The sequence below is a fragment of the Egretta garzetta genome, unplaced genomic scaffold (assembly GCF_000687185.1).
Source record: "Egretta garzetta isolate BGI_Z169 unplaced genomic scaffold, ASM68718v1 scaffold88, whole genome shotgun sequence".
NCBI lineage: Eukaryota > Metazoa > Chordata > Aves > Pelecaniformes > Ardeidae > Egretta > Egretta garzetta.
Window position 1 is genome coordinate 2,326,430 of NW_009260408.1, and position 12,303 is coordinate 2,338,732.

General features: G+C 38.5%; 1 protein-coding gene across 1 annotated transcript in view; it reads left to right on the forward strand.

Moving 5' to 3' along the window:
- The window catches only part of ANKS6 (ankyrin repeat and sterile alpha motif domain containing 6), a 43,986-nt gene that overhangs the window by 16,134 nt on the left and 15,549 nt on the right, over window positions 1–12,303 (forward strand). Inside the window, exons 5-9 of the mRNA XM_035899013.1 lie at window positions 2,731–2,837; window positions 4,317–4,465; window positions 8,943–9,153; window positions 9,766–9,815; window positions 10,874–11,077. Coding sequence (XP_035754906.1) covers window positions 2,731–2,837; window positions 4,317–4,465; window positions 8,943–9,153; window positions 9,766–9,815; window positions 10,874–11,077 — 721 coding nt within the window. The remainder of the gene's footprint in view (window positions 1–2,730; window positions 2,838–4,316; window positions 4,466–8,942; window positions 9,154–9,765; window positions 9,816–10,873; window positions 11,078–12,303) is intronic.

Below are 12,303 nucleotides of genomic sequence, written 5' to 3' on the forward strand. Positions count from 1 at the left end.
TGAAAGGGTTGTCAGGCTCTGGAATGGGCTGCCCAGGGAGGTGGTGGATTCCTGATCCCTGGAGGTATTTAAAAGAAGGATAGATGAGGTGCTTAGGGCCATGGTTTAGTGGTGGGATGGCAGTGCTAGGTTAACGGTTGGACTTGATGATCTTAAAGGTCTTTTCCAACCTAGACGATTCTATGATTCTATGATTCTAAAGCTACTTTATAAATGCAGGTAGGCCCTTAAGAGTCAGACCCCAGAAATTGGCCTGGTACTTCACATGTGATCTCTGTCATATACTTGTCATTGTCTGAATACAGGATTTTTGGTCTAGGAAGGTGAGCTTTTCTCCATTGTTGTAGACGAGGCCCTCAGCAAGGTGAAGTTTCACTTCACTGCCTGGTAATGCTCACATTAATTGTACGAGTGCAGATATTCTGCTCCAGCTTTTATTTTTAATCAGCAGATGTCATTGGACTATGAAAGTGCAACAGAGGGGAAAAATAGGAGGTCAAGTTTCACTGCTTTGTAAAAATTTTCTGAAGTAGTTCCTGGGACCTACATAAGATGAGATTCTCTGCTTCCTCACCAGCGCAGTACTGGTAGTAGCAACAGGCATTTCACAGTTGTGCCTGAAGACCAGTTTTTCTCGTGTGGCCGTTTCATTTAGCATCAGCCACCCCAGTGCACAGCTGGAGTAGAAACAGCCAGCAGAAAGTGATGTGCAGGGCTGCTGGCATGTCCCCTTGCCGGTACTCAGGCACTCCTCTTGTCTGTGGAAGCACAGAGTGCAGCTGAGTTCTACATGTGTTCAGATACTGCCCTTTCAGTTTCCCAGAGGACTGTGTTAAAAAATTCCCTATTCCTTCCCTATTATATCAAGTGGTCTTTATAGTATGAATTATGTTTAACTTGGATAATACTCTAAATGTTTGAGACAGTGGAATTTTAGTGGAGAGTTTGGTATTGTTCATGCTTAAGTAAAACAAAATAAAATACTCTGGCTCAGTGGAAGGACCAGAAGAACATCCCAGCCCTGGAAATAAGGACTTGGCTTCTTGGAAATTTAGAGCTGTCCATGAAGGATAAAAGATAGCCCTAATCAACCAAGATAACACCAGTATCATAGCCCCTCTATCACGTCTTTTAAACCTTCCCAGTGTTGTCTGACCTCATAGATCAGTAACTGACTACAGGGATATCTGGATCAACAGATGAGCAGCAAGAATGCTGCAGAAATACAGTTGCCTTGCAAAGTATTGCTATTAGTAAACAGTAGTGTGGATCAGTCAAATCGCGTTGTACCTAAACGCTCAAGGTGTACCAGAGCCCTGTGTAAAACCACATTTGGGGTGTCCCAGTGTGGCTGGGACATCTCATGTGCATGAATAAATATTTACTCTTCTAATTCTATGCTTTGCATCCCAGCCTTTCTCCTTGGTCGGCATGTGCCAGTTGCGAATTTTTGTAGCAGCTAGAAATCTTTAGCCTCTGGAGAGCCTCAGCTTACCCTTTCTCAGGAGCAACAGTGGTGTGGAGGGTGTCTGGTTTGAAGGAGGGAATAGGCAAGGTGTGTGTGAGCTGGGGGCACTAAAGGATTGTGTCTCTATGCGCCCTCAAGGTGCAAGGGCTGGAAAGCAGTATGGGGGGATGACACAGTTTTAAGGAAGAGAAGAGTAATGGGAAGTATGCAGAGGAGCTGTGGTGGGGATAAGCAGAATTTTTATTAGAAGAGAGGAGGAACATTCCTCTTCCATTTTGGGTTGATTTTATCTGGAGTGAGTTCAGAAGTGAAAACTTTGTATGATGAGAAGTAATGTTCTGAAGTGGAGAGGTTGAGATCTGTGTGTCAGCTTCAGTATTAGAGTTTGCAGTCACCTATTGCTACTTAAGAACATTTTTGCTCTGTGTTGCTTATGCATGTCAGAGTTTGTTTTTACTCAAGGTCAGTCTCTGCTCAAGAGGAGTTTTGTATTAAATGTATTTTCCCTAGCTTTGTTGTCTGTTTGCTTATTTTGTAGGCTGAATTACGGTATTGTTTTTAACTCACTAGGCAAGTCCTGCTTATTTATTCAGGTGTATGAGAGGGGCTAACGGGAATGGGATGGTGAGTTCCTTTTTATACAACTAGCTTTTATGAGCTTTTGTTGGAAGGTGTTTGTGTTGGTTATCATTTAATGCTAATTGGGTTTGCATTTTAAACATCTCCAGGAAGTGATAATGTGCCTTCTCAATTATATAATTTATATCTCTAATTAAGTGAAGTACTGTTTGGAATTCATCTTCAGTCAGTTTGGCTTTCTTACCTGTTCTGAATATGAAGTTGTGTTGAAGTATTAGTGATGGTGTACAATGACTACTGGACTGACCTTTATCTTTCCATCTGCTTTTTTACTGTAGGCCTTAATGGCCTTTCATTGGGAAGATGTTTAGCAACAAATTCCAGAATCAGTTCCAAGGGGTCAGCTTAAGAAACTGACTTTCAGATTAGGTTTTTTAGGCTGACTTTCTGCATCTTGATTAGTGTAAGTCATAGTGAGTAAACAGTGACAGACAGACAAATCATGGGAGCTTCTGAATAGCTTGTGAACAAATTTTAGATTTGATTAGCTATAGAAAAGTAAAACTCTGACCTCTAATTGAGGAACAAAGGGTGAAAATGGAGTATTAGGGGTGTGTGGTTTTGTTTTGGTTTTGTTTTTTTTTTTTTTAACATGAGCAATGCCTTTTTTTCTTCCCTTAAAGAAACAAAGATGTTGTAAAGTATTTGTTAAATCAAGGAGCTGACGTCAATCTTCGTGCAAAAAATGGATACACAGCTTTTGACCTGATAATGCTGCTGAATGATCCAGGTATGTTATTTCAAAGAGCACTGAGGAAATGTACAACATAAACAGATAAACATTCCTTTCAAGCTAAAGAATACATTAAAGTTGCTAGGAAGTATCCTCTGAGGTTTGGACTGGACTGGACCAAGAAAGGATACTGCCTGAAAATGGTGGGGTTTGAGTTAATTGGTTAGATGAGTGTATACATTTATGGGAGAACAGATTTTGTGCATTCCTCTTGCCTGTGTTTTTCCTCTTGCCTGTTGCCTTTGAAGACACTCCAAAATGGGTTGTTTGTATTGCCAGAGCCAGTTCAGTGGCATTTGACTGTGGTGGCTCAGGTATTCTATAGTGTCAGTAGCACAGAGCTATGAACTGGAGCTAGAAATTTCCACTAAGTAAACAGCAGTAAAGGGACAGGACAAAGAGGGTGCAGTGAGAACAAAACTAGTGAACTCCTGGCTGAACCTCCCACTAGACCTGTAAAGGTTGAGAATAAATCACACTTCAGGGTCCAGGTTGTTTTTATGGGCGTGCTTTAGAAAAAGGCAGCATCTTTTGGGGAAACTTCAAAGCAACACATTTAGTTTTTGTTATAGTTTGTTTTGCCTATATGATTTGTTGTTGTTAACCTTGCCTGGTACCTAAATTGCCTTATCTGAAGCCAAAAAACACTACTGCTGATGAAATTAATGTTTGTTTTCTCTGTATTTACTCAGTATGCTGGTTTTGGTCACTAGCAGATACCTTTCCTTTGTCAAAAGTAGATCACTAATAGTATGAAATTTTAGAAAATAAATACAATGAATTATTTTATAACTAACTTAATGTAGGACAGAGTAGTTTGTCTAGTTACATGTCTGTCTATATATACATATAAATAGGTCAGTTCTGTCTGTCCTTCTGAAAGTCTTTCATGACTTCTATATAAAATACAGATTTACAGAATATTTTTTTGCTTTCCTGTCTTCATCTCATGCTTGTTCTTTTTTCTTCCTCTCTTTTTTCCTTGCTTCTCTTGTCCACCTTTTTTCTTACCACGTCTTTTCAGTCCCTTCGTTGTCCAGGCTGAACATCTACTTTCTCTTTGGGATTTAATTTCAAGCTTTTTTCTGCAACCTGCGCTTGAAGAAAGAATATTCATTTTTCTCTACTCTCTTCTGTGTCAGGTGAGAAAAGACAGTGTCACAGTATTGTTCTTCTACAAAGTGCAAGAGGAGGCAGTTCACTTGGTCACACATGACTGATTCCAGTTGAATAGCATGCTTATTTATGTTGATAAATACCTTTAGAGAGGTGATGGTAAGGCTGAAGCCCACTGTGTGGGGAGAAGGCGTGGGAAACCTAGGTCAGGAAAGAATGTTTTGGGGATTCATCTACTTTGTGTTTGAGAGGTAAATCAATTAGTACTTAAAAGGGATTTATAGGGAAAGTGTCAGCGTATCAGTCACAATTTGGGAAGGCAAAACAGACTAAATGTTACCTTAATTTGTTTTCTTTTAGACACAGAGCTTGTACGATTACTGGCATCAGCATGCATGCAAGTAGACAGAGACAGGAATAAACTGAACAACAGATCATCTTTGCCTTGTTCCAGAAGTAGGCAATCCTTAAATGTCCCAATGTTGCCAGATGACAAAGGAGGTCTAAAGGTAAATATATTTATTCTTAATAAATATCCAATGCATTGTTTCCTGTAATGAATGAAGCAGAGAAAGTAATTCCTAAGAAGTACTTTGGTTTTAATGTGTAACTGGGTTTTTTGGGGGTGTGTGTGTTCTGAATTCCTCATTGACAGTGCTTCCTGGTTTTATGAAACATAGCATGGGTTCGGCTTTCTTTTTGTCAGATGGCAAGGCAAAGGGAGGACTTCTAAGGAAGAGTTTGCATCAAAGCATTTCAGTGCCTAGAAATTAATCTCCTAATTAAGCAGTGGAAGGTACCATGTTCATAAGTTTGGAACTGAATTTCCATTACAGTCTTAACTTTAAATCTGCCTTTAAAATCCAAATGTACTCCAATTTTAGTAGACTGTTTTTATACTCTCTGGTAATTTCTTTTTCTTTTTTTGGAGTTGGACTGGTTGTGTTATGGGGATTTGACTGATATCTCCTAACATAGTGAGGAACTTCCTATTTATATGTTTGTTCTACATAGGAATTGCAGCAGTAGTTCTTTTATTTTACTTTCATGGTATTTAGTAAACCCTAGAAGAAGGAAGGATGGTGTAGGATGGAAACTGAAGCTCTGGTAATGTACTTGAAAATACTCGGGACTCTGTGTGGGACAGCCCGAGACTGAGAGGCTCTATCTCTTGTCTACCTCTAGGACAGAGGGTAGACTTCATTTCAACCATAAATGGAAACAGGTTATTGGCATTGAAAATTAAGAAGATCATAGCAGAGATTTTAATATGAAGAGTGGAAGAGTGTGTAATTCAGGCTTACATGTCCCCTGGCATGCTGTATCCTTAACTTGAAATTGGTTGTAGTCCAGTAGGAAACAACATAGAGTCAGAACAAGTGTATGCCACTTAAACAAAGATATTGCCACTTACGTTGTCTGTTTGCGAAAGAGAAGGAAAAAGTATTACTTTGTTTTGTTGTTGTTGCCATTGTTTATTTAAGTGAATAGTTTTTGATTATGGTGTATCTCACAATTTCCTTGAGTCCAAGGCGAGGGATCCAAAACCAGTCACGAGATTCCAACTAGGGTCTCCGTATCACATAGTGGTACACATAAACTACTTGCAGAGTTATGTGTTTCATGCTGTTATCAGTGAAATTCACCTTTTTTGCAGCAGTAAGGCACTGCGCATCTTTACTTAGTTTGTGATGTGACAACTCTGATTTTCTTTTTTTTCTTTAGTACAGATGCTTTGCTACTTAATTCCTTTTCTGTATTTGTACACTTGATTTCTTCTTCTACATGTCAGCTTGACCCCTACTGAATAATGTCAATTAGCTGATGTTTAAATTTAGAGTATCTAAGGTGCTCACAAAACTGTCTAGATAGATGTCTTCCACAGACTGTGGAAAATACATTATGTTTCATTGTTGCTGCTGTTAATGAACATTTCCAAAGTCCTGTTTCACTCCACGAAGTATGTCCTCCCAATTTGAGATCAAATTGTTGGTAATTTGTCACTTAGTATGTTTTTTTGGCTATGGTGCGTTCCCTATATTAATTTTACTTGAACCATATTTTCCTCAGTCTTTCGAGGAACTTTACATGGAATAGCAATAAAAGCTTTATTAAAGTTAAGCTATGTTACAGCTTTTCCTTCCTTCTGCCCTCTTGACCAGTTATTCTGTCAGAGAGATTGATTTGGTGGGATTTATTCCCAACAAACCCATGCCAGCTGTCTCTTATGAGCTGTGATGATGTACAAAGTTTTTTCAATTATGTCCTTTCAAGTTAAGCTTTTTGATCAGTAAATTTTCAGATTTTCCTCTTTGGGGTAGAGGTGATTATGTATTTGCCTTTGGCCTGATTTCTGTAACTTCTTCCATCCTCTTAACTTATCTTGAAGATAATCAATATTTGTTCAGAGGTCATGTTTTCTGTAATTACTCTAGTGTAATTTTAATCAGTCTTGTCTAGTTTTATTTTGTGTAAGCTCATTTAAATATTCTTACTGTGTTAAGCAAATGCACATATATTCCTACCTTCATCCTGTTAATGGTATTCATACTAAAATATCTGATCACAAGTAGGCTGTTTTTAAAGTTCAAAAAACCAAACCCTTTTCAGTGTCTCCTGTTTGATCAGTTTTGTCATTAAATAGTAGACTTTTTATTTTGTTGTGTATATCTTTTATTTGTAATTTATGCATAATACAGGCCTTTGTTCCTTTACCTACTGATTATGTAGTGGATAACCATGATCTCATTCTTTACTCCTTTCACACAGGAACTGTTAACTACTTTGTTTCTCACCATTTTGTGGACTTGAAAACAAAGTTTTGCCTTTTCCATATGCAGAAATTTTATTTTCTCTCTCTTCTTTCTGCCTGTGCTTCTTCAGCAAGTCATACTCTTAATGTCAGTACTAGAGCAGCGTGAATTATCACATTCAGTTTCCTTTTTAGATTAAAGTTGTTTGAGGGCAGAGATTTCCAGTTCTTCCTCTTATTCTTACATTCCTATTATTGTTACAAATGTCTAAGGTGTTTCTCAAGTGTCAGCACCATTTTTCTGTTCTTTGATAATATTGCCTTCTCCCACTGCTACTAGATTTCAGCCTTTTGACAGATGCTATTTTTAACCACAAATGCATTTTTGTTACTTGGCTGCTTCAATCTAGTTTAAAGCTTTATTCCAGCTTCTGCATGTGTGTGATGAAGTAGGGTATATGGAGAGGCCACAACCTTCTGCAGCAGCAGACTGGAAACTCCCAGAGCTCAAACCGCCATACTCTGAACACCAGAGGACAAGAGGAACCTCTCCACCATCATTCCTTTCTTGCCAGAGAACAGTAGTTTTTTATATGGTAACATAGCATCTGTTCTTAATCCATTTTGGGTTAGTTTGTGGTGCAAGCATACATTAATGAAGCAGCAGCACTGTGAAGAAGAGTAACAAAGATGACAGGAACTTAGAAGTGATCTTTGTTACAGAAGCAAGCCAGCTTCAGCAAACAAAACCAAACCACATTGTGCAAGCAGTCTCTTTTGTAAGCTCATTGTACTCTGTGTTAAAACTAGGTGGATTTTTTTTTTCCCCTTTCAGTTCCTTTTGGAAGGTGAGTAAATGCTGAACTGTGTGGGTTTTATTGTTTTCTCAAAACTGTTTGTCTCTCTTGCCTTTTTCCATCAGGTCTTTTTTTGCTGAAAGTAATGTAAATCTTTATTGGTTATGGCTCCAAAGAGATACAAAGGTCTGGGAACTCTATCCATTATTAACGCTCTGTGCAGGTTTAAAATCTTTTTAATGGTCATCTTCTAGAAGGGTTGGCTTACGGGGAATAAGTTTACAGTTTGTGTTACTTCTACAGTATGACAGTTGGGAAGACCTATATCAGTAACCAGTTGAAAAATGCCAAGGAGAGAGGGGAATATGTATGGTGAGAAGGGGTGGCTAAGAATAAACTAGGAAAGTGTCCTATCTGAGTTGGATATCACATAAAGCTGCCTTGGTGAAGTATCATCACTTTTACATGACTTCATTATCTTTTTTAAAAGCATCCCAGAAAGGGAAGAAGAAGGTTTACTAAGAAATAATCAGAAGATACTTATAATCTAACTGATTTACCTACAAGCCACATAATTTTTAATACAGATTGCATAGGTCTTCTTAATATAGCCTATAGGTCTCTCATAGTCTAGAGAAATGTCCTGTAAAATACTTGAGGCATCTTGCACTGTCTGCCTGTAAAAATGTGTAAGTCTGTAAATACTTGGATAAATTTTATTTTGAGCAAAGACAGTGCTTTCATGTAACAATTTCCACATATATGATACCTGTATGGATGGAGGTTGTAGGTGCAGTGGTCCTGAGGTTTGTGTTGTTTTCACAGCTGCTATTTCCTTGCCTTGTTTTTTTTCAGTTTATAGTCTTTCCAGTCTGGCAGGGTTTAAGTTATCTGTATAGCAGCACTGTATGGATTGTAGAACTTCAGTTTGACAGGAATACTATCAGAACTCTTCCAGTTTGCCACTGATTTTGAAAATCTTAAGGAGAAGCTTTCATGCAGATCGGATGAATTTCTATGCACACCTCTAAAAAGCAGAAAATATACATGTCAGTTCATTGATGCCAGAGAGTGTAAGAATGGATGGTGAAATTGGAAGTTAATGGGAAGATTAAGTATTTGTGATGTAGCTGTAAAAAGTTCCTATTCCAATTGCCCTAATACTTTTATCTACCTTGTCTTTCCAGATAGTGTGGAAAAATACTGTAAGGTGTTTGCCAGATGAAAAATAAGGAAAGGGATTAATCTTATGCGTACAAATTATGGTGAAGGATTGCGTTGATGATTGCAAGCTGCTTTAACATTGCTTTTGTAGTTTATCTGAAAAACTCCTTGACAGATTTATCACTGCTGTAAGGATTACTTAATTGTACATTTCTTTTCCTCTTCTTTTTCTTTTCATTGGAACTAAATTGTTACATCTTCTTATCAATCTAGTCTTGGTGGAGCAGGATGTCCAATCGATTCCGCAAGCTGAAGCTGACTCAGACGTTGCGCCATGGATTTCCTTCCAATCAGTTTGTGCCTTTTCCTGATGAGCCTGAACCATCATTAAATTCCACCATAAAAGCAGTTTCACAGTGTGATACGGACACTTCTGGAAACCTTGATGCTTCTACAGCTCGGATCACAAATAACAAAGCTAGTGGTAAAGCCAGAGTTCTCTTGTGGGAAGTGAGCTCTTGGGGGATAGTCAAGACGATACTATTTCTAATTTATGGATTTATTTTTTATTTAGCTTAATATAACTAAAAAGACACATAATGTATTTGTAGTATATTAAAGAGAGATGTTTGTACTCGTGACTGTTGATCGTGCTGAAAGCTGAGCGCAGCATCGTTTAAGCAGGAAAATACTAATCTAATCCTGTTACTGTTCTGTAGCAAGCACCGTTAAATTGGACAGTGGAGGCAGGTCACTCAAAAGTTGTTAGTATCTTTAATAAATTAATTTATGTAATGAACCCAATTCATTTAAACGAATAAATAAACAATTCTGAGGAGAGAGAAAGAGATTGGAAAAGCCCAAATCATACAGCACATCTGCTGAAATTGTACAGTTCTCCATGCAAAATCCCCACAGTTTGTGATGTGAAATAAGACTATGGGCTTAAATTTAGATACATGACAGTGTCACTGGAAATCTTGGTGTTGTGTGCTTACTGAGGGTAAAGGGGTTGAATATTTGAAAGAAATAAGCTATCCTTGAGAACAAAAGTAGGAGCATGTAAACAATAAAACACCATTTATATATTTTTCAGGTGTAAACACTGCAAAAGGAGGAAAGGATGATGAATTATTGACAACCATGGTATGTCACAGTGTTCTTGGTGTGTTCAGCCCTACTCAGAAGGTCATGCAGCTCACATAATTTTTATTTTTTTTTAATCTTCTATCCAAGTCACCACTGGAAAGAGAGTTATAATTTGTTTATAGTCACTAGACAGGAACTGACAGGCTGTGATACATCAGTAGTTCTTAGTAGGAAGTACCACAAGTAGTATGGTATGGAAGCTGTTCACAAGTAATGACTTCTTTCAAGAGTTACCCATACCTTTGTAAGATTAGCAACGAATTAGTAAAATAGATGGAACAGCTGATTAGTTGCTAACAAGCAGTACACTGTGAGGAAAACATGGATGGAACATGGTACAATGTGAAAGTGAGAAATTACTAGTAGAGGCAACAATGAAATATTTAGTTTGGGAAGTTTATTTGTATTTTTCTATTTCTTCTTTTGTTATGCTGTAGCTTTAAATTCCCCTACAGCTTACTCCCTGGAGATATCATTACGTTTGGTTATTCTTTATGTTCGTTTTTAAGATTGAGTACCTTTTGATGTGACTGACAGAACTCCATGGAGCCACATCAGTTGTGTTGTTTGTTTCTCTTTCTGGAGAACACATACAGCAGGAACAGGTAGTTGTTAGCTGCTTTAGCTGAGGGGTTGGGCTAGATGATCTCCAGAGGTCCCTTCCAACCCTTGCCATTCTGTGACTTTGTGTGACTACCTTGTTATTTCTTTGGAAATTAATTGTTAACGTTCCTGATAAAACCAATTTGAAGCAAGATTCAGCCCAGTGAAGCAAGAGATCGTTTCTGCCATTTAATGAACTGTATTCATTGTACTAAATGAATGAGCGTACTGGCAGGTGTCAGAATGTCTGTTGGATTATCTCTGTTATTATGTGTTGTTCATCTTCACGAGTACTACTTTTGTGTCTTGTTTCCATTTTATTTTGTTTAAAAATGCATTTGTCTCCATCTTTTTGTTTAACTTACAATTTCAAAACTACATCATCAGCTCCCAGTAATCTTTCTTAAGAAGAGGCTCTTTTCTTTTTCCATTTCTCTGTTTCCCTCTCTCAGCTGAGAAGTAGTGCTCCATTTACCAGGCTGCCCAGCGATAAACTGAAAGCAGTGATACCACCTTTCTTACCGCCCTCAAGTTTTGAGCTTTGGAATTCTGACCGAACACGACTCAGCAAAGATGGCAAAGCTGAACAGATGAGAACTGCCTGGCCACAGAGAGCGATCAAACATGATTTTAACAGCAGTGGGAACTCTGATATAGTAAGCAAACAAAATGTGTATGGAAATACTGTGCTATGTCCAGGCCATGCTGACTGGTGAGCCACACTGTGTTTGTGATTGGAAATTACTTTAAACCCACTGTCTCAGTAATGGGTTGCCCTTTTAAGGAAGAATAGGAAATGTTTAGGAAGAATATACATCTCTATGGAAGGAATATAAATGGAGCAAAAGTTTTGTATAAAATGAAACTACTTGTTTGCTGTTAGCCAGAATAAAGTCAAGCCCTAACGAATTTGCTGCAAACTGCTAAAGTGGCTGACGTTTCCACCTATATACTTTAGTTGCCAAAGTAGGTACAGTCATTGGAGTGTGGAGGAAACTGCTCTGATTTGAAAGAAGGAGCAGAGGAAAAGCAGAGGAGTGTGGAGGAAACTGCTCTGATTTGAAAGAAGGAGCAGAGGAAAAGCAGAGGAGTGTGGAGGAAACTGCTCTGATTTGAAAGAAGGAGCAGAGGAAAAGCAGAGGAAAAGAATGACAGTTTCTCAATTTTCAGGAACTGAGGGGAGGGAAGAAATATCATTGAGACATAAATATACAGACATAACATTTTAAAAGATTAGTAATAGATAAAATTGTAGCAATTAGCGATCAAGTGGGCTTGAAGGCATACAGCCTTAGAGTGAAAGTACTGCAAAAAGGAAAAAAGTCTGAATAAATGTCCTGGTTTCGGCTGGGATAGAGTTAATTTTCTTCACAGTAGCCAGCATAGTGCTGTGTTTTGGATTTAGTACCAGAAGAATGTTGATAACACACTGATGTTTTTAGTTGTTGCCAAGTAGTGCTCAGACTATTCAAGGACTTTTTGAGCTTCTCCTGCTCAGCCAGGTGCATAACAAGCTGGGAGTACAGCACAGCTAGGACAGCTAACCCAAACTGTCCAAAGAGCTATTCCATACCATATAACGTCATGCTCGGGGGGGTCGGTCGGTTGCGGGGAGAGTGATCGCAGCTCGGGGACTGCTCGCGGCTCGGGACGGGCTGGGCATCAGTCGGCGGGTGGTGAGCAATTGCATTGTGCATCATTCGTTTTGTATATTCTGTATATTCTGTTATCATTCTCATTATTACTATTATTATTATTCTTTTATCTTATTAAACTGTCTTTATCTCAGCCCTCGGCTCTAACCTTTTATTTTCTTCCCGATTCTCTCCCCCATCCCACTGAGGGACGGGGGGGAGTGAGCGAGCGGCTGCGTGGTGCTTAG